Source organism: Phalangium opilio, unplaced genomic scaffold (genome assembly GCF_054372755.1).
Source record: "Phalangium opilio isolate 3A_F unplaced genomic scaffold, DU_Popi_V2 ptg000209l_1, whole genome shotgun sequence".
Lineage (NCBI taxonomy): Eukaryota > Metazoa > Arthropoda > Arachnida > Opiliones > Phalangiidae > Phalangium > Phalangium opilio.
In genome coordinates, this window is record NW_028324217.1 from 18,141,025 (window position 1) to 18,167,054 (window position 26,030).

General features: G+C 36.8%; 2 protein-coding genes across 2 annotated transcripts; both read left to right on the plus strand.

Moving 5' to 3' along the window:
* Positions 1–6,431: 6,431 nt before the first annotated feature.
* LOC149621009 (uncharacterized) lies at positions 6,432–21,671 on the plus strand. The gene is made up of 7 exons (XM_089854858.1): positions 6,432–7,378; positions 15,645–15,710; positions 16,065–16,146; positions 16,216–16,320; positions 16,647–16,778; positions 16,857–17,757; positions 21,389–21,671. Exons 2-7 carry the CDS (start codon positions 15,661–15,663, stop codon positions 21,526–21,528), a joined length of 1,410 nt encoding a protein of 469 aa, XP_089710984.1. The 5' UTR covers positions 6,432–7,378; positions 15,645–15,660; the 3' UTR covers positions 21,529–21,671.
* Positions 12,409–15,657, plus strand: LOC149621010 (uncharacterized). The gene is made up of 3 exons (XM_089854671.1): positions 12,409–12,943; positions 13,033–14,226; positions 15,645–15,657. The coding sequence occupies exons 2-3, from the start codon at positions 13,640–13,642 to the stop codon at positions 15,655–15,657; spliced, it is 600 nt and encodes a 199-aa protein (XP_089710797.1). The 5' UTR covers positions 12,409–12,943; positions 13,033–13,639.
* Positions 21,672–26,030: the final 4,359 nt, after the last annotated feature.

Consider the following 26,030-nt stretch of genomic DNA (forward strand, 5'->3'; position numbering starts at 1 on the left):
CTATTAGTAAGGGGGTTTGGGCGCTAACACAACCTTTTTTGGGTAAAATTCATGGATAACTTTTAATTTGGGTAAAAGTCTAAAATTATAACTACACAAGTAGTTCGTCTAATCTCAAATTGCCTATTTCACACTTAGCACTTAAATAAATTTACACTATCATCTAAATTCATGAAAAGGCGCGAAATTTAAAAATTCACGTAGTTCGGCGAAAACTAAACTACACTATAAATTGAACTAACACTATTGCGCTACACTTCAGCATTAATTTTAGCTTTACTGAGCATTTTTAATTTGAAATTCACCCTCAACGTCCATTTCCTGGAAAGAGCATAATCCAGATGGATACTAATTAAATTATAATAAAAACTGTCTTTGCAGACAAAGATAAAGAAAAATTAAGAGATAATTGCCGGAAGAAACAGAAATTCAAATTTTGACTTTTGTAGACATGATTATAAAACATTGAATATTTAAAAACACTTCTTATCTTAGTTTTTTTGGATTGTGGTTCGGCAGAGTGGATTTAGCTTATAAATTGAGATTCATTAAAAAAAATCACATTAATACCAAGGTTTAATTGAAAATTCAATTCTTGCCGAACAATCCCTACTTTACCCCAAACTTTTGAATTTCGCGCTTCTTCAAATGTTCAGCATATTTTTTCATTTCACCCCATAATATTCTGCCGAACAATCCCTAATTTACCCCAAACTTTGGAATTTCGTGCATATTAATGTTTTTTAAGATAATATAAATTAATTTAAGTGTGAAATAGGAAAAAAGCGGGTTTACCAGCTTATACCATAGTTTTAATCTTAATTATGTAGTTTAATTAAAAGTTATTTAAATTTTTGTCCCAAAAATGCACGTTTTTGGTCGAATTTTACGTTAATTAAACTTAATTAAGTTGAAATTAACATTGGATTGTGGTTAGGCAGAGTAGATTTAGCTTATAAATTGAGATTCAATAAATAATTCACATTAATATCAATGTTTAATTGGAAATTCAATCCTAGCCGAAAAAACCCTATTTTACCCCAAACTTTTGAATTTCGCGCTTCTTCAAAGACTCGGCATATTTTTTCATGTCACACCATAATATTTTGCCGAAAAACCCCTATTTTACCCCAAACTTTGGAATTTCCTGAATATTAATGAATTATAAAGATGATATAAAATAATTTCAGTGTTAAATGGGAAAAAAGGGGATTTACCAGCTTATAGCTTAGTTTTAATCTTAATTATGTAGTTTAATTAAAAGTTATTTTAATTTTTGTCCCAAAAATGTACGTTTTTGGTCGAATTTTACGTTAATTATACTTAATTAAGTTGAAATTAACGTTGGATTGTGGTTCGGCAGAGTAGATTTAGCTTATAAATTGAGATTCAATAAACAGTTCAATGTTTAGTTGAGTTTTTGTTCTTTGCCGAAAAATTTATTATTTTAATAGTCGTCGGGGCGAGAGAGGGTAGATTAGTTAAGCTTATTTAGTTTCTGAAATGGATTTGAATTTTTGCTTGATTTAATTGCTGCTTTTAGTGTGGGGGCCGTATTTTTATATTTTACCCCACTCTTTTGTGCCGAAAAGTGCCGAAACGGTCACTAATTTACCCCGAAAAGCCGAAGGCGAAGCCAGAAGTCATTTAGGATGTTTTAGCAGACGACGCATGGGAGATTTCTACTATTTTAGAATTTGGGGTAATTCGGCAAAAGTTCGGCAAAAATTATTTCGGGGTAAAATAGTGTTTGCCGAATTCTAAGGGAGCGGTAGCTCCCTTAGATAAGGCCTGATGACGGCTTTAATGTATAAGGAAGGTTTTTGGATTGGTTTTAACTTTTTTCGTATTAAGTTTATTGTTTCGAAATTTTTCTACTGAACTAAAATCCGGGCCCTTAATATGTGGTAAAAATTTCAAGATGATCCACCTAATAGTTTATTTTATAAAGCATAAAGTTGCTAAGGGTGGTTTTCATTTCCATAAAATTAATCACAGATTTTGGCGAAAAACTAGAGAATCTCCATAGAAATAACATGGGAAATTTTCCAAACTTACCCATTTTGTAACTACCCTTACAAAAATAAATATACGTTTGATAGATTTGAAAACGGTCTTAAATGAAAGCCCCATTTTTAAAGTGGGCGCCAATTTTTGTTTCATTAAGAAAAACAAAGTTTAAGTATTGTTTTTAATAGTTTTAAGTACCTGCTCCGAATTACGTGGTTTACCTTTAAACTGTGGAACTTAAGACTTTTTTGCTTGGGTTAAGTAATAAGGAAAGTCATTCTAGGACTTACGTCGTTTTACTGCGGATAATCAAATTTGTAGGGCAATTAGCTAGCTTAATTGTCATTATAACTATTGCGCGTCCAACTAATTTAGTTGCGAAGTACAGATTAAACTTAATTAAACAAAATAAGCAATTAAAGATAATTACCAATTATAGGTAATTAAATTTTTACACGAGTCTAAACTATAACATCTGTTTGTGTACAAGTCTACGGAATCTGTTTAAGCGCAGACCTACAGAATATTTTTGTGCAAAGGAGTATAAATTCTCTTTGTGCAGAGGCCTATGCAATCATTTCGTGCACAATCCTATGGAATATTGTTTTACACAGCCTCTGGAATATTGTTTTACACAGGTCTACGGAATGTTTTTGTGCAAATCTGCATGGAATCCTTTTGAGCAGGGTTGTTTGATTTAAATCAGTTTGATTTAAATCACTGATTTAAATCATGATTTAAATCAAGCGATTTTTTTAAAAAAATCATTTGATTAAAATCAAGAATATATTTTTATATTTAAAAAATGTTTTCTAAGATTCCAAGAAGTAGTTTAAGAAACTCGAGAAGAAACTTAACTAGAAAAGACCTAAAATTAAAAATAATCATGGTTTTGGTATATTTCAATGTAAGTTTTTCCCAGAACTCCAGTTTGTCTTGCTGGAAAGGCTAGGAAATGAAATAGCGGTCAAGCTAGTCTTTTTGTACAAGCTTTTGAAAAGTAACAATATCCAATAGCTGCTTAAATGTCATGATTATTTTGCTTTTGGTTAATTTTGACTCAAAAGTTTTCATGTTGGTAATTTACTATATATTAGTTCAATAAAAATCAAAAAAATCAAATAAATCAATTAAAATCCAAAAAATCCTATTTAAATCAAAAAAATCGATTTTTTTGATTTTTTTGAAAAAATCCAAAAAATCACCAACCCTGCTTTTGAGTATAGGAGTATGGAATCTTCTGTGCACAGGTCTATGGAATTTTTTGTTCATGGGTCTATGGTATATTTATGTGTACAAGTTTGAAGAATCTTTATGTGCACACAAGTTTGAAGAATCTTTATATGCACACAAGTCTGAAGAATCTTTATGTGCACACAAGTCTGAAGAATCTTTATGTGCACACAAGTCTGAAGAATCATTATGTGCACACACAAGTCTGAAGAATCTTTATGTGTCCAAGTGAAAAATCTTTATTTGCACAGGTCTACGACTTCTGTTTGTGCACAGGTCTACGACATCTGTTTGTTCACAGGTCTACGACCTCTGTTTGTGCACAGGTCTATGGAATCTGATTTGCTCATTTCTATGACATCTCTTTTTGCGCAAGTCAATAACATTTGTTTATGCTCAAGTCTAAAACATCTCTTTTTGCGCAAGTCAATAACATTTGTTTATGCTCAAGTCTAAAAAATCTGTTTGTACACAAGCCTTAAACATCTGTTTGTGCACAAGTCTAAAACATCTGTTTGTACACAAGACTAAAACATCTGTTTGTGCACAAGTCTATTCCATCTGTTTGTGCACAAGTCTAAAGCATCTGTTTGTGCACAAGTCTAAAGCATCTGTTTGTGCACAAGTCTAAATCATCTGTTTGTGAACAAGTCTATAACACCTGTTTGTGATCAATTCTATAACACCTGCTTGTGAACAAGTCTATAACACCTGTGTGTGAACAAGTCTATAACATCTCTTTGTGCACAAGTCTATAACATCTGTTTATTCACAAGTCTATGACATCTGTTTGTGCACACGCGAGTGACTTCTGTCTGAGCAAAGGTCTACGGAATATTTTTGAGCACGGGTCTACGTATTATTTTTGTGCAATTGGGTATGGAATCTTTTTGAGCATAAGGGTTTGAAATCTGTTTGAGCATAGGGGCATTGAAAATGTTTGTGCATAACTCTATGGAATCTGATGTGCACATGTCTATAACATCTCTTTTTGCGCAAGTCTGCGACATTTCTTTGTACACAAGTCTGTGATTCTATTTGTGCACAAGTGTACGAAATATTTTTATGCATTGGTGTACGGAATATTTTTATGCACAATTGTACGGAAATTTTTGTGCATAGGTGTACGAACTGTTTTTGTTCACAGGTGTACGGAATATTTTTGTGCATAGGTGTACGGAATATTTTTGTGCATAGGTGTACGGAATATTTTTGTGCATAGGTGTATGGAATATTATGGTGAAAATGGATTTGGAGTATTTTTGTGCACAGGTGTACGGAATATTTTTGTGAAAATGGATACCGAATAGTTTTGTTCACAGGTGTACGTGATAGTTTTGTGCAAATGGGTAAGGAACATTTTTGAGCATAGGGATATGGAATGTTTTTGTGCAGAAGTCCGTGGAATATTTTTGTGTACAGGTATATGACTCATGTTTGTGCACAAATCTATAGAATGTTTTGTACACCGGTCTAGGACATATGATTGTGCACAAGTCTATGGCATCAGTTTGTGCAAAAGTCTTAGGTATGTGTTTTTGCACAAATATTTGACATCTATTTTTGCACAAGTCTATGGTATCTGTGTGTACAGGTCTACAAAATGTGTTTGTGCACAAGTCTGAAGAATCTTTATTTGCACAAGTCTACGGAATCTCTTGTGCAAATGTCGATGACATCTCTTTTTGAGGAAGTATGAAATCAGTTTTTTACACAAGCATATGACAGTTTGTGCACAAGTCTATAACATCGGATTGTGCAAAACCGTGTGACTTCTGTTTGTGTACAAGTCTGTGGAATCTATTTGTGCACGAGTCTACGTAATATATTTGTGCACAAATCTATGGAATCTGTTTATGCGCTAGTCTACGGCATCTGTTTGTGCACGGGTCTACGGAAAATGTTTGTGCAAATGGGTGTGGAATATTTTTGAGCATATATGGGTATGGAATGTTTCTGAACAGGTCCAAGGCATGTTTTTGTGCACAGGTCCATGGAATATTTTTGTACACAGGTCTATGTCACATGTTTATACAAAAGCCAATAGAATATTTTGTGCATAAGTCAATGGAATCGTTTTGTGCACAGCACAGTTTTATGAAATATTTTGTGCGCAGGTCTAGGGAATATTTCTGTGCAAATGGTTATGGAATAGTTTTGTGCTATGGGTATGAAATCTTTATGTACACAGGTCTATGGAATCTTTATGTACACAAGCATATATAATGTTTCGTGCACAGTTCCATGAAATATTTTGTGCCCATCTCCATGAAATCTTTTGTGCACAGGTCTATGGAAACTTGATGTGCACAAGTCTATAGAATGTTTTTGTGCATATGTCTATGACTTCGGTTTGTGCACAAAACTATGGAATCTGGTTTGAACATGTCTATGACATCTGTTGTGCACAAGCCTGTGACTTCCACTTGTGTACAAGTCTACGCAATTTGTTTGTGCACATGGCTACGGAATCTGTGCACAGATCTCCGGAATCTGTTTGTACACAGGCCCACGGCATCTGTTTGTGCACAGGTTTACGGAATCTGTTTCTTTACAGGTGTACGGCATCTGTTTGTGCACAGGCCTACGGCATATTTTTTTGAGCACAGGTCTAGGGAATCTTTTGTGCACTGTTTTATGGAATCTCTTTGGGCACAGGTCTATGGAATCGTTTTGTACAAATGGGTATGGAATGGTTTCGTGCAAATGGGTATGAAATTGTTTTGTGCAAATGGGTATGGAATCTTTATGGAAACAGGTCTATGACTTCTGTTTGTAAACAAGTCTAAAGGCTCGTTTACATGTGCGCGAGAAATGGAAAAAGTCGAAGCGTAAAGCTGAGAGATGAGGCGTATTGGGGTTTGCGTTCCCTAGGCATATCGTTTACAAACAAGCGAAAGCTTTTTAAGTCGCGCTTGTTGCTCATAGATGAAGCGGGTGTTCGGAATAAGCTCCGATCTGCCGCAGTAGAATCTTCAGCTCGTGTTTGCTTCTCGCAAAGAGTCACGTGATTTTCCAAGCCAATAATATCCAAGGACCGAATATCGTTTGATATTTTGGCGTTTGTTTATCTCGAGAAATAGGCCTAGGCACCACCATTGAGAATGTCTTTAAAACAACAAGATAAAATTTTTTAAATACGTGTAATCACATTAATTTGCCTCATCCTTTCAAGCTCGACAATTAAATCAAAATTATTCTCAAGCTCAAGTAGAGAAAATATACGCATCTTGACAAATTATATCAAGTAACCTTCCAAAAGGCGAAAATAGCCTTCTTTGTTTCTATTTCTCCATATAGGATGTGCCCACCAACGACGTTCAGTTCTAATTTTCTGTTGTTTTTTTGTTATAAATGTCGAATGTTTTTCAAAAGCAATAGTTTCTTTTTAAGCAGAAGTAAACTAACGACAGTCGACGCCATTTTAGTTGTTTACTTCCGACTGAAAGACAACTCTGCAATCTAGGCTCATGCTACTGCCCAGCTCGTATGTAAACGAAGGAGCAGGTGGAGCAGCGGGAAAAAACGCTTTTTTCAGACGCGATTTTTTTAGGCGCGAGAAAAAGATTCGACTTTCAACTTCTACTCTCCGCTTTAAGCTTAATTCTCGCTCACATGTAAACGAGCCTTAAGACTTCTGTTTTTGCACTAGTCCGTGGATTCTGATGTGCACATATCCTTGACATCTCTTATTGCGCAAGTCTATGATGTATTTTTTGTGCAAGTCTATGACATCTGTTTGTGCACAACCCTGTGACTTCCGTTTGTGTCCAAGTATCCGGAATCTGTTTGTGCACATGTCTACGGTATCTGTTTGTGCACATGTCTACGGTATCTGTTTGTGCACAGGTCTACGGAATATTTTTGTGCACAGGTCTACGGAATATTTTTGTGCACAAGCCTACTGAATCTTTTTGTGCAGAGGGCCAAGGAATCTGTCTTTGCAAACGCCACTGCATCTGTTTGTGCACAGGTCTAAAGAACATTTTTCTGCAAATGGATACGGGATATTTTTGTGCAAATGGATATGCAGTACTTTTGTGCACTGGTGTACGAGATGTTCTTGAGCATATTTTTGAGCATAGGAGTATGGAATGTTTTTGTGCAGAGGTCCATGGAATCGTTTTGTGTACAGGTATATAACATCTCTTTTTGCACAAGTTTATGACATCTGTTTGTGCGTAAGTCTATGACATAATTTTGTGCGCAAGTCTATGACATCAGTTTGTGCTCAATTCTAAGGGATCTGTTTTTGCACAATTCTAAGGGATCTGTTTGTGCACAAGTCTACGGGATCTGTTTGTACACAATTATATGACATGTGTTTTCACAAGTCTATGTTATCTACGAAATATGTTTGTGCACTCAGGGTGACCACAAATAACCTTGTAATAGTTATAGGAAAATAGGAAATTTACAATTGATTTACAGGAAATTATAGGAGACTACCTGTTACCCGCGGCATCGCTTGAGTGTATTAAGAACTTCCATCAAGTATGGGTACATTTTACTGATTCGACTAATATTTTTGTAGCATCCTAGGAGCGAAGGCACTCGGCGTCGCCCATCAGCTCGTCGGGACATTTTTTATTACTTTACACGCAGACATTCTATAAAGAAAGGTTTTTAAATATCTGGCCGCCATTTAAAATGATGGCAACAAATCGATCCCGAAAGAAAATATAGCCCGTCTATAGGTTAAAGGAATCCAGTGTACTAAATATTTGTGAAATCGGTTGAAACTCACGGACTTTCTTACAAAGAGAAGATTTGTTACATTTCTGGGCGTCATTTATGAAGATGGCGGCGGATTGGAAAAATCTTTCTTAGTACGCGCCTACTACTTACGAGTAACGTTCCTCCAAATTTTCAGCCTTCTGGGGCCAGCGGTTTGGGCTGGGCGATGATTATCAGTCAGTCTGTCAGTCAGTCAGGACTTTGATTTATATAGATATAGGTGTATAATTAAAAAACAGGAAAAGACAAGAGAACTACTCTTGAAAAAATAGCAAAATATATGTTGCAAATGCTTTGAAAGTAATAAGACAAGATTTACAAAGGAACTTTGGTTTAATTATAATTATAAGTTCGTAAGATATGTTACATAAATTTGTCACTGGTTACTGAGAGCTTGTCTCGAAGTGACGTAAATGAAACGTCATAGATTCTCGTAAAGCGACGCCTGATGAGGCCGTGTCAAAGGCTTAGTACAGACTAAATAGGAAGATGTAGTAGAAAATCGCGAGTAGTCAATTCTCGCGTCGTTCTCGAACTAGCTCTCATTAAGTCTCTAGCATTTCGAAATATAGGAAGTGTCATACTTATGGAACGTAATCTTAGAAACATATGCTATAACTTTAAAACATCACAGACTTCCCTGACAAATATTTTTAGAGGCTTCCATAGCTTTGGTGATATATAACAAAACCAAAAGTGAGAGCGCACAAAATATCTACAATTTCAAAAAATAGGAAAATATAGGAAAATTATCGAAATTATAGGAACTAATAGAAAGACATCCGAAAATAGGAAAAATTATAAAATTTAGGAAATGTGGTCACCCAGAGCAGGTCTATGGAAAATGTTTGTGCACAGGTGTATAGATTGTTTTTGTACACAGGTCTACGTAATAATTTTTTAGCCTGAGTCTTCGGAATCTATTTGTATTATCTCATCCACTGTGCTTTGCACGTGAAAACGACGGGAAGGCAATTTGAGTTGGACTGGGCGTTGAAGCAATCAAGATAAATACTTCTATAATAGATGGTTAGGGCCTTGTTAGTTCAAACGTGGTAACTAATATACGCGCAACACCACAAGACTTAAATGGAGCGCCTGCTTTTCAGTATACGTTTTAAAATACTAGTTTCTAAACAGTTTTAATTCATATTAAGACTGAAGTGACAGATATTAATAAAAACTGTCTTTGTACACAAAGACGCGAAAAAGTAAGAGATAAGTGTAGAAAATTAATTGTTTGAAGTAACAGATATTCAAATTTTCATTTTTGAAGACGTGATTATAAAACATCAATTATTTGAAAAAATTCCTTATCTTAGTTTTTACCTCTCCGAGTGACGTAGTCACGGAGAGGTTCTAATTTCGACGTGTCTGTGTGTGTGTGTCTGTCTGTTGTTATTGACTTACACCCCAGGGGACCGTGTTCGCAGTTTCCGAATTGAAGCAAATGTGTTCGCTATTTCCGGACCGTATTCACAGTTCCCAGAAATTTCAAAACTTGATTCTATCCACAAATCAACTGGCCACTATTACTTCATCTGACTAGTCAATTGTCTATTCTACATGAATACCAATCTGTACTTATTGGCTTCAAACACCACCATTTTGTGGTCTTTGTCCATTCCACATAGACACCAGTCTGTACTTACTGGCTTCTATCACCATCATTTTCTGGTCTTTGTTTTTGTCCATCCCACATGGACACCAGTTTGTACACCTGGCATCTAACACCACCATCTTCTCGTCTTTGTTTTTGTCCATCCCACATGGACACCAGTCTGTACACCTGGCTTCTAACACCACCATCTTCTGGTCTTTGTTTTTGTCCATCCCACATGGACACCAGTCTGTACACCTGGCTTCTAACACCACCATCTTCTGGTCTTTGTTTTTGTCCATCCCACATGGACACCAGTCTGTACACCTGGCTTCTACTCCTTAAGGTTAAGACATACGCGGCGATCGGCCAGGGTTACGAGAAACGTCCGGCCTCCCAATGGTGGGGCTTCCACCAAAGGTTCACGCAATTGCGCTGTTCTTATCCATAGCTGCGATTCGACACCCTTATATACTACCTATTTGATGAAGGCGAAGCAACCGGCGTATGCTTCATTTCAAACGCCAATATTAGTCAAGTCTCTCAAGAATGTTTAATTGTTCTTTTTCAAAACGATGTAACGCTCAATAAGGCGAACAACTATAGAAGAAAATATTTAATATTAATTATATTTATTTTAATATTTAAGATAATCATGTCTCTCAACTCAAAATTAATACGGAAAGGGTAAAACAGCAGTCTATGTGTTTGTCTATATGTGTCCGTCCGTTGTAACACTAGTGCGCTGCGTTAGAAGTTCGTTTTGTTTTGATGTGTAAAGAAATCCTTCTGAACCTTAATATTCCCGTTTTCCATAATATAAAATGAATATGTGGAAATATTTTTCGTAATTATGATGCATTTAGTACTTTTGTAGCTTTAAAGCTCCGTTTCATTTTGATATTCCAAAGATATTTTTTAATATTATTATTTAAAATGGATGTTTATATATTACTTAAGCTATACTACATCTGTTTATAGCATAATCCTTTCTAAAGTCACAGTGAATACAAGCTCAACGCTACTATGTTGGTCAAATGAACTTTTGTTTGTCAATAGGCCTAGTGAACCAAAAAGTAAACGTTTGGGTTTGGTTTTCGTTTCTGTATGCAGAGACATTAACGGTTCAGAGTGAGCCGAAAGTAAAATACACTTTTAAATAATTAGGCTTAGATTTTATAATCATGATGGGAATCTGGGCCGCGTTCAGCAGAGCCCAGCGCTGCTAGCAGTGTCCTACATAACGGGATTTTGTTTTTGAATTTTGACGTCACGGTGCTTAGCGCTGAGCTAGCGCGGTCTTCAAAGAAAATAGTCGGCTTTTTGGATAACGTGACGTAAAACGCGTAGTTCTCAGTTTGGCGAAAAAACCATGGAGGAATTAATACAAATAGCTTTATGGGACTATAGCTATTTAATTGGCGTGAAACCAGTTTATCACGCGAGAATTTTAAGAGATATGTTATTTTCTAATTTTAATTAAAAGTTGTTATCTATCTCTATAAATATGTTATCCTACAATTTTTGTTAAGCCTTGGTACCTTGCACGCTTTATTGCGCTAGCGTCATTTATAAAACGCCGATGACCGGAGAAAAGCTATGACGACAGAGCTCACCGGTAAACATTTCCAAAATCCGCTGTCTTTTTTGGTGAGCTCTGCTGAACGCAGCCCAGACCAGTGAAAGGTCTGATCGTAATCGGATAATAGCTTCGTGTTTTCATGCTTTTTATGGTACGCATTTACTTTCAGTGTGTGTAGCCACAAATAAGCTTTGGTGTTATGTAACGTTAAGTCATGTTGTTAAACTAAGAAAATCGTTGAGGTGAAACGAGAGGATAGTGTTTACATGCCAACCCTGTTGTGAATATGGCTTTGAACATAGAGGGCATACAGTTGAGGAGTAGAAAATTGGGCCTTTACAAACACGTAAAGGTAATATCCCTCCAAAGTTGTATCTCTTCATTTCCCGTTTTTCCCCCATCGGATGATTTTAATGTGTACAAGTATATCATTATTGGATGTAAAATGTCGTCTGATTTACAGTAAATTTGCTATGCTTTGTATACTGCTTTAATATTTCATAAATTTTAACTTAAGAAACATTTCCATATCTGGGTAAATAAGTTTGTAAGTAGTCGTCTTGACTCGGAGAGGTAATATTTTGGTTTTCCCAACTTGTTTTCACAAAAATTTCAGAGAAACTACCTTGATACAACTGTTTATTTTCGAGAAACATTTGCTTCGAGGAAGTTCAAATACTCGGATATCTGAAAAATAGAGCTAGAAGTATTTATTTTTATATTTCAAAATTGAAAATATTGCGAACCGAAAATTACATTCGCCCTTTGACTGTGATGTAGTTATTAGAGTCAAAATATCTGTAGCTTTGAGCGATATACAACACGTCAATTTTTGAAACCTCGAAAACTTTAAAATAAACGAACACGTTTTGTTAAGTTTTCATGCTTGTTTTATTTTGTCTGCTATCAACAATTTTCTGCCCATTTTATTCTCCTTATAGGCCCGAATACTCAAACTAACTCTAAATTTTAAAAAGAAAATAAAATGCATACGTTTTCTATTTTTAAAATGATGCACATGTTTAAGGATAAAATATTTTACTTAAGGAATTTTGGTGAAAAAAAACTAAGATAAGAAATTTTTTCAAATAATTGATGTTTTATAATCACGTCTTCAAAAATGAAAATTTGAATATCTGTTACTTCAAACAATTAATTTTCTACACTTATCTCTTACTTTTTCGCGTCTTTGTGAACAAAGACAGTTTTTATTAATATACAGGGTGTTTCTGAAAAGTCCATCACAAATTAAGGGGCGTGTTTATGGGACCAAACTGAGCGGAAAGTACCAAAGAACATGGGGTGTACAACATTTTGTTACGGAGATATGGCCTTCCAAACATTCGCCCCTAAAACAAGGAAATATCCAAAAATTAGGAGTAACACTTAAGACCGACTAACCAGCTTGTTTAAAATTACTAGACAATTTCAATAGCCTTTAATCGAACAATTGATTTCTACCTTTACTAATCAGAAGCGTATAAATGAGTAGAAGTATGCCTACGGTGGTAATGTAAAATTAATCCCAAGTGACATGATGTTTCAAGATCTTCCCAGCACCAAGTAAAATGGTTCTGATTGAAGGGACTTTTATTAGCACAGCGTAAACAACGTTATTTTCAGGAATTAGTCCAAATGTCCACGGGCGGCATTACAAAAACGAGGCAGTCTTTCGAATGATACTTGGACATGTTGGAAGATCCCTGGCTTGTTCCTGTTATCTCAAACCGTAAAAAGCTACGCAAATCTTCATCATCACGGACAACACTCTTGTACGTTAGGTATGACCTTGAGAAAACCTAAAAGGACATCTCGAATGTATTTGAAAAACCCATCTCCAATTAAGGGGCGTGTTGTTTGTTTCCAACAGAGTAAACTCGCCCAGAGAACAATTACAATGCAGAGCCACGTTTCGGCGTTAATGGCCCACAAAGGTGGTCCCAAACAAAAGAACAAACTTTAATTTGTTTCGTTCAGTAAGTGTTTCATGTGTCATAGATAAAACGCCATGATTAATGCACAAAGAAAATGTTATTGACAAGTTTTCGGACCGCGATGCTGAAATGTGGTGGTGCACCATCGTGCATGAACCACATTCTGTTTATTAAACCTAAGGGTACGTCTTCGAGTAGTTCTGGTAAATCGTCCCGTAAGAACTACAAGTAAGCCACACCGTTTAACCTGGGCTCTAGGAAATATGGCCCAATTAAATTGTCACCCACAATACTACACCACACGTTTAAGCTGAATTGTACTTTGTGAATTCTGACGCAAGTTGCGTGTGGTTTTTTCTTAATCAGCAAACCAATTGGCGGCTGCTTGTTTTTGGATCGTCCTCGAAAATAGTGAGAACTTCGCCTATTCTTAAAAAACAGAGCACTAAAACAGAGCACTATGTTTTTTAAGAAAGGAATAAAAGAGGTTTCACGTACATGTGTTTGTTTTATTAAACTCATAATTCAACGAAGTCTGTTACAATGCCTTTCTTCACAAATGCCGAATATGCGGATATGCACCTAATGTATGGACTAGCCGAGGGGAATGCCGCTGCAGCTGTACGCTTGTATCAGGAAAGATTTCCGCAGAGGCGACTACCAAATCGACTGACGTTCGAGGCTGTGGACAGTCGTTTGAGGCAAGATGGACGAATCCAACCGGCTGGACCTCAACCTAGAGCGAGAGCCATCCCAGAGGCCGTAGAAGACGAAGTTCTCACCATTTTCGAGGACGAGCCTGAATCAAGTACCCGCCAAGTTGGTCGCCGATTAGGCGTAAACCACACGCTCGTGTGGAAAATCCTCAGAAGCCACCGGTTTCATCCTTTCCATGTTCAAAAAGTTCAAGGTTTGAATCCAGCGGACTACCCACGACGCACGGCGTTTTGTCAGTGGTTTCTGGCTAAAGTAAACGATATCGATTTCCCACGGGATTTGTTGGTTACTGACGAAGCTAACTTTTCACGGGATGGTATTATTAACTTACATAATAAACATCAATGGTCCCAGCTAAACCCCCACGCAACTTGCGTTAGAAGTCACCAAGTACAATTCAGTTTAAACGTGTGGTGTGGTATTGTGGGTGACAATTTAATTGGGCCATATTTCCTAGAGCCCAGGTTAAACGGTGTGGCTTACTTGCAGTTCTTACGGGACGATTTACCGGAACTACTCGAAGACGTACCCTTAGGTTTGGTAAACAGAATGTGGTTCATGCACGATGGTGCACCACCACATTTCAGCATCGCGGTCCGAAATTATCTTAACGCGACCTTCCCTTTGCGGTGGTTAGGTCGAGGTGGACCTGTGGAGTGGCCTGCTCGATCACCCGATCTGAACCCTTGTGATTTCTTTCTTTGGGGCCACCTGAAAGACTTAGTTTATCAGACTGAAGTGCCCGATGTTGAAGAGCTACGTCGACGAATAATTCACGGCTGTCAAACAATTCGCGAAACTCCAGGCATTTTTCAACGTGTAAGGGAATCATTTGTAAGACGTGCTAATGTGTGCCTTAACGCGCGTGGTGAACACTTTGAACAATTTTTGTAACTAGTTGCAATTAAATGTTAAAACTTGTCAATAAATTCATTTTCTTCGTGCATTAATCATGGCGTTTTATCTATGACACATGAAACACTTACTGAACGAAACAAATTAAAGTTTGTTCTTGTTTTTGGGACCACCTTTGTGGGCCATTAACGCCGAAACGTGGCTCTGCATTGTAATTGTTCTCTGGGCGAGTTTACTCTGTTGGAAACAAACAACACGCCCCTTAATTGGAGATGGGTTTTTCAAATACATTCGAGATGTCCTTTTAGGTGTTCTCAAGGTCATACCTAACGTACAAGAGTGTTGTCCGTGATGATGAAGATTTGCGTAGCTTTTTACGGTTTGAGATAACAGGAACAAGCCAGGGATCTTCCAACATGTCCAAGTATCATTCGAAAGACTGCCTCGTTTTTGTAATGCCGCCCGTGGACATTTGGACTAATTCCTGAAAATAACGTTGTTTACGCTGTGCTAATAAAAGTCCCTTCAATCAGAACCATTTTACTTGGTGCTGGGAAGATCTTGAAACATCATGTCACTTGGGATTAATTTTACATTACCACCGTAGGCATACTTCTACTCATTTATACGCTTCTGATTAGTAAAGGTAGAAATCAATTGTTCGATTAAAGGCTATTGAAATTGTCTAGTAATTTTAAACAAGCTGGTTAGTCGGTCTTAAGTGTTACTCCTCATTTTTGGATATTTCCTTGTTTTAGGGGCGAATGTTTGGAAGGCCATATCTCCGTAACAAAATGTTGTACACCCCATGTTCTTTGGTACTTTCCGCTCAGTTTGGTCCCATAAACACGCCCCTTAATTTGTGATGGACTTTTCAGAAACACCCTGTATATTGATCTGAGGGGAAAACGCTGAATCTTTGTTTATGGCCATGTTTTTTATTATCATTAAAATGTTACGTATGTTATCTAAACAGGGAAACTCCATAAACTATGATGGATTTTGTGAAGGATTGTCGTGTTATGGTCGAACGTTTAAGCTGGTAAGTGATGAATAAATTGTAACTTGGATGTCAATAAGGCATGTAACGGATCCAAACCTATGGAAACTATTATACCTTGAAAAGTAAAAGATCTTTCTTGCTATTTTAAAAATAAAAAATACTAGCAGAATAATTAATTTATAAGAAGCTGGTTGTATTCAAAAAAATGGGTTTGAGGAATTCCCTAATCAGGCTAATCTTGAAGAAAGTTGCAGTGTCAATTGTCACAATCTTTTGAACTAGCTAAGCATGTTTTTCTAAGCTTTGATAGCGAAAGCTACAATGTTTTGGGAAACCTTTCTTGTTATATGTTTGTTTTCTTCTGCTTGAAAAATTATTCTATTTTTATTTTAGGGAAGATTTACAATTTCACAAAGTCTCTGCACAAAATTCCGAAATGAGTTTAGTAAATCTTCAAAGGGTGGCGATTAAAGAGGTATTTGAGAAATTATTGCAATATTGGCTGTTTAAGGCAAATATAAAATTAGGGAAACTTGGTTTTTAGGAAATGAAGACTGAGGGAGATTGTAATTATGATCACTTGAGTAAAGATGATCTTATCAAGGAAGTTAAAGCCAGGGATGTTCGAGTCAGGGAACTGGAAGCCGAGGTATTTTTAACTAGTGTGAAATTAAGCACAGAAATACGAGACCCGTTTGGTATCGTAGCCCATTTTAAATGTACAGAATGAGTTGTCGAATCTTATGTCCCTTAAAGTTGAACCAAACTCTGTGGGTGGGTGAATAATTAGGTTTATTTGTGAAAATACCAATCAAGATTGGCTCTGATCTAAGGGGATTGGTAACACATCCCTCTTTAGTAACAAAGAAACCCAACAAGGAACTTTGTTCTTTCTTGCTTGCCCCTTTAAAATACGTTCAGCCAATGAAAGTCCAAGGAATATTTACTGTTAAAATGAAATCTTATTTTGTTTAGCGTAATGTTTTAATTTCAAACATGGGAAAAGAGAGAGTGAAAACATCATTAACGATAAATAAACAAATAGACGAAATTGAAAGACTCAATAGGGTCAATAAAGAGTTGGAAAGGAGAATCAAAGATCTGATGGTATGCAACATCCTTCACTTTCATAGTCGATTGGAAAGAGTTACTCCAAAGGTCAAGAGTTGATTGTTTGAAAAATAGGAGAAAAGTGGAATACATCAATTAGCTAACGATGAATTAGTAAAATCTGAACCCGTTGAAAATGATTCGGGAATTAATGGCCAGGAGTTATCTCTTCCACTTGTGATGCACAGTGTCGAAGCTGTCAATGTCCAAGGCATGCTGGGTAGAGGAGATACTAGTCAAGAATCGCCGGATTCTGAGTCTCAATATGTTGCCGAGGTTGGCAATGCAAACAACGAAACTGAAATTATCCCAAAAAAGTCTAAAAATATTGGGTTTATAACGCGAATTACGAATGCGTGTGTCCCTAAATTGATATGCAGTGAGAATTCGACACTTTGTGTGCCTTCGCCGAAGCTCGAGGTCGAAAACCAATTGAAAATGCCTCTCGACACAACGACGGAAAGTGATTCGTCACGAGAACCTCTTGAGAACAATAATACAATTATCGATTCTTATCGTAAATCGCAAAGCATTTCGACAGAGGGAGAAACTGACGAAAGAACAACTCGATCAAAGGAATTTCGTGTTCCTGAATTGAATGTTGAAGTCCAAAACCATTTGGATCTTTCTCTTGGCGCAAATGTCGAAAGCTATTCACTAGAATTAGCCGTAGAAAACGATCTCGATGATAACCAATCCAGAATAACCTTGACAGGTGCGAAGAAAGCTGATGGACAAAATCGAAGTATGGTACTGTGTTTGCCGAAACTGAAGCGTGTTGATCCAATGAGTGTGCCAGAGTGTGTTCCTAAACCAAAACGTAGCCCAAATGAACTGTCAGAATTGACCTCCGTCTCTATGGAAATCAATTTACCCGAAGTTCCGATTGAAGTTGGAAATAATAGTTCGGTGTCCAACTCGGAGACATTTCAAGATATCGCTCCAAAGAATTCCGAATCACGTTGTTCGGAAATTGGTAAGTCATTTTATACTTTAATAATCTGAGTGCCTAGAGTGGAGTTTCATATTCCTACCCCCAATGGGCGAAATATGCTAATCAATCATTTCCACCTTCTCGATGTATAGTCTAATGGCGTTTTCCACATAACTGCTCTGAGATCGCTCTCGATTTGCTCTAGACGACATGAAATGCGCTTCATTTCTTGAGCTGCTTTAACGATTTTCTTTTCCCGTCCTAATCGTCGATACAAATTTTGCGAGCTATCTATTCTGTACAGATCAGCACCGATGGGATCTTGGGTCCCCGGTCCAGCGATCGGTAAATTGAAAACGGAAATCCGAGCAGATCAGTGCCCATGAGCGCTAAGTTGAATACGCTATTGGCGGTACTGCTATCTAGGTGAAAAACTGAAAACACCTATTTAATACTCCTGTTAAAATCAGGCAGATCCATATTCCAGGGTTCATACTGAACCCGTATAAGCTGAGTTTGGGATTTGCTCAAAATTGGAAATAATCTCGGGGATTTCAAGTGGGTCTTCAAAAGTTTCCATCAAACCACATTGGGCTCAGTGGCGTAACTACAGGGGAGCAGTGCACGCAACTGTGGGCGGGCCCATGTTTTTGGGAATTCTTTCGAAATTATGCTTATAGACTGATTCTCCAATATTTCGCAAATCGTCCAATTAAGTCCTATAATTTCGCAAATCGTCCAATTAAGTCCTATAATTTCGCAAATCGTCCAATTAAGTCCTATAATTTCGCAAATCGTCCAATTAAGTCCTTTATTTTTCAAAGCAATTATCTAGAATCCCAAAAATCGCTTCGCTAGCTCAGGAATTTTTGTTCTTCAATTCTAACATAATTGAATTTATACGACTTTTTTAGTTTTTTATATGAAATGATAACAATTACTTTCCATTCTCAGCTGCACAGTCTGCACTCCAAAATAACACAATTGAATTTTTCCTCGGACCTTTCATTTAAATATCTAAGCCCACAGATTGAACTGAATTATAGCACGGACCTTTAAAATATGTTTAATTATAGAAAAGAGTTTTGAAAATCTGTTATCTCTGAAAACATCTCTTCCAACCTGAGCTTGATTTGGTCATTTTCACTCACTTCGGTCTCTCTTTGCTTACAGTTTCATTTAATTAATAGTCAGTTTTTCAAGTAAATCTAAATGTATGTCCGTGTGAGCCCTTCAGTATTTGTTTAGATCTAGGCGCGATGTAACGCTCATTTGAAGAGTCTTACGTTCTCAATAAAATAAAATTATCCCCACTCCAAATCTAATCATTTATGAGTCCTGTATAATCCTATAATTTGATAAATCTGATCGTATATAATGCTATAATTTTGCGAAGAGAATCCTATTTTTTGTATTAAAAACTCTCTAAAAGAGTTGAGGCCCTGCATTGCACTTTAGAGGAGTGAGATCTTAGTCGAGAGCGGCGACAAGGCGCGTTGCTATAAATTATGAAAGGGAAAAGTAGTAACGTTCGTGGTGCTTTCATACTTTTTGAAAACTCGACACTCAAGAAAGGGCCCTAATTGTCGGGCTGCGGGCGGGCCCAACAAACGTCGTTACGCCACTGGTGGTGCTTAGTGCTAGTTAAGGACCGGGCACGATGAAATGGGCTCTGGTATACAACTCAAAATAGCCAGGAATGACCTATAAAAGTGTTTTGGATTTTTATCCGAAAATATCGTTCGACGAGCTCTACTTTCCATCTTTTCTCCTCTTTAATTCAGAATACGGTTGTCAACTGCCTTAAATGTACCGAGTTTTTTTCTTTTATCTTAACCAATTATACAAAACAATTTCTTAGGTACAAGGTAAACATTTTAGGTTCCAACGCTTAATTGTTATTTCAACATTTCCCAAAAATTATTTCATGGGTTAAATGATTCGCCTGGGGTGTTAATATAAGAAAATGTTGAATAACACTACAGTCTTCTCGCCTACGCTTTTGTCAAAGAGGTTGTCCTTATCCGTAATTAATTTATTTAATGAACGAATTAAATTCCCGCTAAAACTAAGGACGTTTTCAAAAACGTTCAAATCAGTTAAAAAAATCCGAATGGACTTTTAACATTTTTCGAAAAACGAGTGAACTCTCTACCGATAAATTCAAATAGTGTTCAGCTTTTGGACCTTTCGCCTCGCAGCAAGAGAGTCCCGGGTTCGATCCCGGACTGTGGCACGGGGTGGAAAACCTGGGTACAAACCCTTCTGCATAGAGTTGTGAAAGTTCTCTCCCCTCTTTTTCCTGCGCGGTGTAACCCGGTTTCTCCTTTTCACCAAAACTTGCTGAGGTTAATGGTAATACTTAGTTTAGGGCGCTGTCGGTAAGCTGTGGCGTAGGAGCTAGCCACCACCTCTCTATGCATTGAAATCGTGACCCATTGAATGTTATGGACGCGCAATAAGGCTAGATTATTATGTATCAGAACCTTTAAAATGTCCTCAGAACCTTTAAAATGTCCTTAGAACCTTAAAAATGTCCTCTTTCACAAGGGTCTTCACTCCTTTCTTATCGCTGGTACCATAAGAAAATAATATATAGCTCTCTATAAGTATGAAACGTAGTACCTTTTCATACTACAGCATTTGTTTCCAAATTTGGCGCGCTTCCAATTTAAGACCCGTGGGAGAAGTTTTGCTACTACGAGTAAAGGGGGGCGAAACCGCCACCTAAGGTGTCCGCGAAAAGCACGATGGGCCGGGGAATTTTGGCCACGCCCATAGAGACACAGACACTCCTTACCTCGTATGTGTAGGGGCTAGCCTTGGTCGTCGAAATCTCGCGCCATCTATTAATTTATTATGATAATTTTGACATGCACTTAATCAGTTATAATTATAATTATCATAATAATAACTTCAAGACCTTGAACGATTTAATTGCAATATAAAATTTGAAAATTTTCTAAACAAATAATCAGCTTTTATAAGGCCATAAGTTCTTAATACGTGGCTTTGGAAACTTTTTAAAAATTTCGATGAAAGAAAATGCTGTTTACATGGCTTAAATGGACAGTTTCATACTTATAGGGACCTTTATATTATTTTCTTATGCTGGTACTTATTTCGACCAAAAATTCGGAGTTTATTTGTTGCTCAATAAAACTAGATGTTGTTTCTGGTTACACATATTTTTGTAACAATAAGTTATCGACGGGATATCCACATTAGTTATTTTTAATTATGTGTCAATTTTACTTTATTTCACATATGTGGAAAATATATCAGTCGGGGGTGCTATTTGCCAGAAAGTGAAAACTAGACCTGACAAGAGAGAGGGTGGTGAAGAACGAAATAAATTGGTAACTTGTGTTCACCCAGCACCAGCTGGTATTTGATTATCCTAACATCCGTTGAATATGAAAATACGACCTTTTTAGTTTCGCGCCAAGGTTTGCATTTCAGTTGATGTTCATTCATCTCCTTTTGGTTGATGAGGTCGTTTACTCATCGGCTAACACCTTGATCAGCACTGTTTCTTTTATTTAACCCTGAGTTTTCGTACAGGCCTTAGCATTTCATTTTTTATGAAGTGCACTTGAATGTTAATGTTTTTTTGATACTATTGTAAATGGTATGTGTGTCGTTTTTATATTTCGTTAATAATTTTCTGCAGGAAAAAGAAACGTTCAACTCGGATCAAATATTCTGCTGAATATAAAAGGGGTCCACAACGTCACATTAAAAAGGGTAACGAAGAAAAACCCTTCAAATGTGATCAGTGTGACTATGGATCCATGCAGAAGGTTCATTTGATCGAACATCAACGCATTCACAGTGGCGAAAAACCCTTCAAATGTGATCAGTGTGACTATGCAAGTACACGGAAGAGTAATTTGATCAATCATCAACACATTCACACTGGTGAAAAACCCTTCAAATGTGATCAGTGTGACTATGGATCCACGCAGAAGGTTCATTTGATCGAACATCAACGCATTCACAGTGGTGAAAAACCCTTCAAATGTGATATTCTAAGGGAGCGGTAGCTCCCTTAGATAAGGCCTGATGACGGCTTTAATGTATAAGGAAGGTTTTTGGATTGGTTTTAACTTTTTTCGTATTAAGTTTATTGTTTCGAAATTTTTCTACTGAACTAAAATCCGGGCCCTTAATATGTGGTAAAAATTTCAAGATGATCCACCTAATAGTTTATTTTATAAAGCATAAAGTTGCAAAGGGTGGTTTTCATTTCCATAAAATTAATCACAGATTTTGGCGAAAAACTAGAGAATCTCCATAGAAATAACATGGGAAATTTTCCAAACTTACCCATTTTGTAACTACCCTTACAAAAGTAACTATACGTTTGATAGATTTGAAAACGGTCTTAAATGAAAGCCCCATTTTTAAAGTGGGCGCCAATTTTTGTTTCATTAAGAAAAACAAAGTTTAAGTATTGTTTTTAATAGTTTTAAGTACCTGCTCCGAATTACGTGGTTTACCTTTAAACTGTGGAACTTAAGACTTTTTTGCTTGGGTTAAGTAATAAAGAAAGTCATTCTAGGACTTACGTCGTTTAACTGCGGATAATCAAATTGGTAGGGCAATTAGCTAGCTTAATTGTCATTATAACTATTGCGCGTCCAACTAATTTAGTTGCGAAGTACAGATTAAACCTAATTAAACAAAATAAGCAATTAAAGATAATTAAACAAAATAAGCAATTAAAGATAATTAAACAAAATAAGCAATTAAAGATAATTAAACAAAATAAGCAATTAAAGATAATTAAACAAAATAAGCAATTAAATATAATTAAACAAAATAAGCAATTGAAGATAATTACCAATTATAGGTAATTAAATTTTTACACGAGTCTAAACTATAACATCTGTTTGTGTACAAGTCTACGGAATCTGTTTAAGCGCATACCTACAGAATATTTTTGTGCAAAGGAGTATAAAATCTCTTTGTGCAGAGGCCTATGCAATCATTTCGTGCACAGGCCTATGGAATATTGTTTTACACAGGCCTCTGGAATATTGTTTTACACAGGTCTACGGAATGTTTTTGTGCAAATCTGCATGGAATCCTTTTGAGTATAGGAGTATGGAATCTTCTGTGCACAGGTCTATTGAATTTTTTGTTCATGGGTCTATGGTATATTTATGTGCACAAGTTTGAAGAATCTTTATTTGCACAAGTCTGAAGAATCTTTATGTGCACACAAGTCTGAAGAATCATTATGTGCACACAAGTCTGAACAATCTTTATGTGCACACAAGTCTGAAGAATCATTATGTGCACATAAGTCTGAAGAATCTTTATGTGCACAAAATTCTGAAGAATCTTTATGTGCACACAAGTCTGAAGAATCATTATGTGCACACACAAGTCTGAAGAATCTTTATGTGTCCAAGTGAAAAATCTTTATTTGCACAGGTCTACGACTTCTGTTTGTGCACAGGTCTACGACTTCTGTTTGTTCACAGGTCTACGACCTCTTTGTGCACAGGTCTACGACCTCTGTTTGTGCACAGGTCTATGGAATCTGATTTGCTCATTTCTATGACATCTCTTTTTGCCCAAGTCAATAACATTTGTTTATGCCCAAGTCTAAAACATCTGTTTGTACACAAGCCTAAAATATCTGTTTGTGCACAAGTCTAAAACATCTGTTTGTACACAAGACTAAAACATCTGTTTGTGCTCAAGTCTATTCCATCTGTTTGTGCACAAGTCTAAAGCATCTGTTTGTGCACAAGTCTAAAACATCTGTTTGTGCTCAAGTCTATTCCATCTGTTTGTGCACAAGTCTAAAGCATCTGTTTGTGCACAAGTCTAAAGCATCTGTTTGTGCACAAGTCTAAAGCATCTGTTTGTGCACAAGTCTAAATCATCTGTTTGTGAACAAGTCTAAAACACCTGTTTGTGATCAATTCTATATTACCTGCTTGTGAACAAGTCTATAACACCTGTGTGTGAACAAGTCTATAACATCTCTTTGTGCACAAGTCTATAACATCTGTTTATTCACAAGTCTATGACATCAGTTTGTGCACACGCGAGTGACTTCTGTCTGAGCAAAGGTCTACGGAATATTTTTGAGCACGGGTCTACGTATTATTTTTGTGCAAATGGGTATGGAATCTTTTTGAGCATAAGGGTTTGAAATCTGTTTGAGAATAGGGGCATTGAAAATGTTTGTGCAATGGAATCTGATGTGCACATGTCTATAACATCTCTTTTTGCGCGAGTCTGCGACATTTCTTTGTGCACAAGCCTGTGATTCTATTTGTGCACAAGTGTTCGAAATATTTTTATGCATTGGTGTACGGAATATTTTTATGCACAATTGTACGGAATATTTTTGTGCACAGGTGTACGAACTGTTTTTGTTCACAGGTGTACGGAATATTTTTGTGCATAGGTGTATGGAATATTATGGTGATAATGGATTTGGAATATTTTTGTGCACAGGTGTACGGAATATTTTTGTGAAAATGGATACCTAATATTTTTGTGCACAGGTGTACGTGATAGGTTTGTGCACAGGTGAACGTGATATTTTTGTGCAAATGGGTAAGGAACATTTTTGAGCATAGGGATATGGAATGTTTTTGTGCAGAGGTCCATGGATTATTTTTGTGTACAGGTATATGGAATGTTTTTGTGCAGAAGTCCGTGGAATATTTTTGTGTACAGGTATATGACTCATGTTTGTGCACAAATCTATAGAATGTTTTGTACACCGGTCTAGGACATATGATTGTGCACAAGTCTATGGCATCAGTTTGTGCAAAAGACTAAGGTATGTGTTTTTGCACAAATATTTGACATCTATTTTTGCACAAGTCTATGGTATCTGTGTGTACAGGTCTACAAAATATGTTTGTGCACAAGTCTGAAGAATCTTTATGTGCACAAGTCTACGGAATCTCTTGTGCAAATGTCGATGATATCTCTTTTTGAGGAAGTCTATGAAATCAGTTTTTACACAAGCATATGACATCTGTTTGTGCACAAGTCTATAACATCGGATTGTGCAAAACCGTGTGACTTCTGTTTGTGTACAAGTCTGTGGAATCTTTTTGTGCACGAGTCTACGTAATATATTTGTTCGCAAATCTATGGAATCTGTTTATGCGCAAATCTATGGAATCTGTTTATGCGCTAGTCTACGGCATCTGTTTGTGCACGGGTCTACGGAAAATGTTTGTGCAAATGGGTGTGGAATATTTTTGAGCATATAGGGGTATGGAATGTTTCTGAACAGGTCCAAGGCATGTTTTTGTGCACAGGTCCATGGAATATTTTTGTACACAGGTCTATGTCACATGTTTATACAAAAGCCAATAGAATATTTTGTGCATAGGTCAATGGAATCTTTTTGTGCACATCACAGTTTTATGAAATATTTTGTGCGCAGGTCTAGGGAATATTTCTGTGCAAATGGTTATGGAATAGTTTTGTGCTATGGGTATGAAATCTTTATGTACACAGGTCTATGGAATCTTTAGCGCGCAGGTCTAAGGAATCTTTATGTGCACAAGCATATATAATGTTTTTTGCACAGTTCCATGAAATATTTTGTGCACATCTCCATGAAATCTTTTGTGCACAGGTCTATGGAAACTTGATGTGCACAAGTCTATAGAATGTTTTTTGTGCACATGTCTATGACTTCTGTTTGTGCACAAAACTATGGAATCTGGTTTGAACATGTCTATGACATCTGTTGTGCACAAGCCTGTGACTTCCACTTGTGTACAAGTCTACGCAATTTGTTTTTTCACATGGCTACGGAATCTGTGCACAGATCTCCGGAATCTGTTTGTACACAGGCCTACGGCATCTGTTTGTGCACAGGTTTACGGAATCTGTTTCTTTACAGGTCTACGGCATCTGTTTGTGCACAGGCCTACGACATATTTTTTTGAGCACAGGTCTAGGGAATCTTTTGTGCACAGTTTTATGGAATCTCTTTGGGCACAGTTTTATGGAATCTCTTTAGGCACAGTTTTATGGAATCTCTTTGGGCACAGATTTATGGAATCTCTTTGGGCACAGTTTTATGGAATCTCTTTGGGCACAGGTCTATGGAATATTTTTTTGCACAGGTCTATGGAATCGTTTTGTGCAAATGGGTATGGAATCGTTTCGTGCAAATGGGTATGAAATTGTTTTGTGCAAATGGGTATGGAATCTTTATGGAAACAGGTCTATGACTTCTGTTTGTAAACAAGTCATAGACTTCTGTTTGTGCACTAGTCCGTGGAATCTGATGTGCACATATCCTTGACATCTCTTATTGC

Excerpts from the sequence above, each read along its gene's own strand:
- LOC149621009 (XM_089854858.1), top strand. The coding sequence starts at position 15,661 with ATGATGGATTTTGTGAAGGATTGTCGTGTTATGGTCGAACGTTTAAGC. Across the intron at positions 16,147-16,215 it reads AAAGGGTGGCGATTAAAGAG|GAAATGAAGACTGAGGGAGA; the intron begins GTATTTGAGAAA and ends CTTGGTTTTTAG. Across the intron at positions 16,321-16,646 it reads TCAGGGAACTGGAAGCCGAG|CGTAATGTTTTAATTTCAAA; the intron begins GTATTTTTAACT and ends TATTTTGTTTAG.
- LOC149621010 (XM_089854671.1), top strand. The coding sequence starts at position 13,640 with ATGCCTTTCTTCACAAATGCCGAATATGCGGATATGCACCTAATGTAT.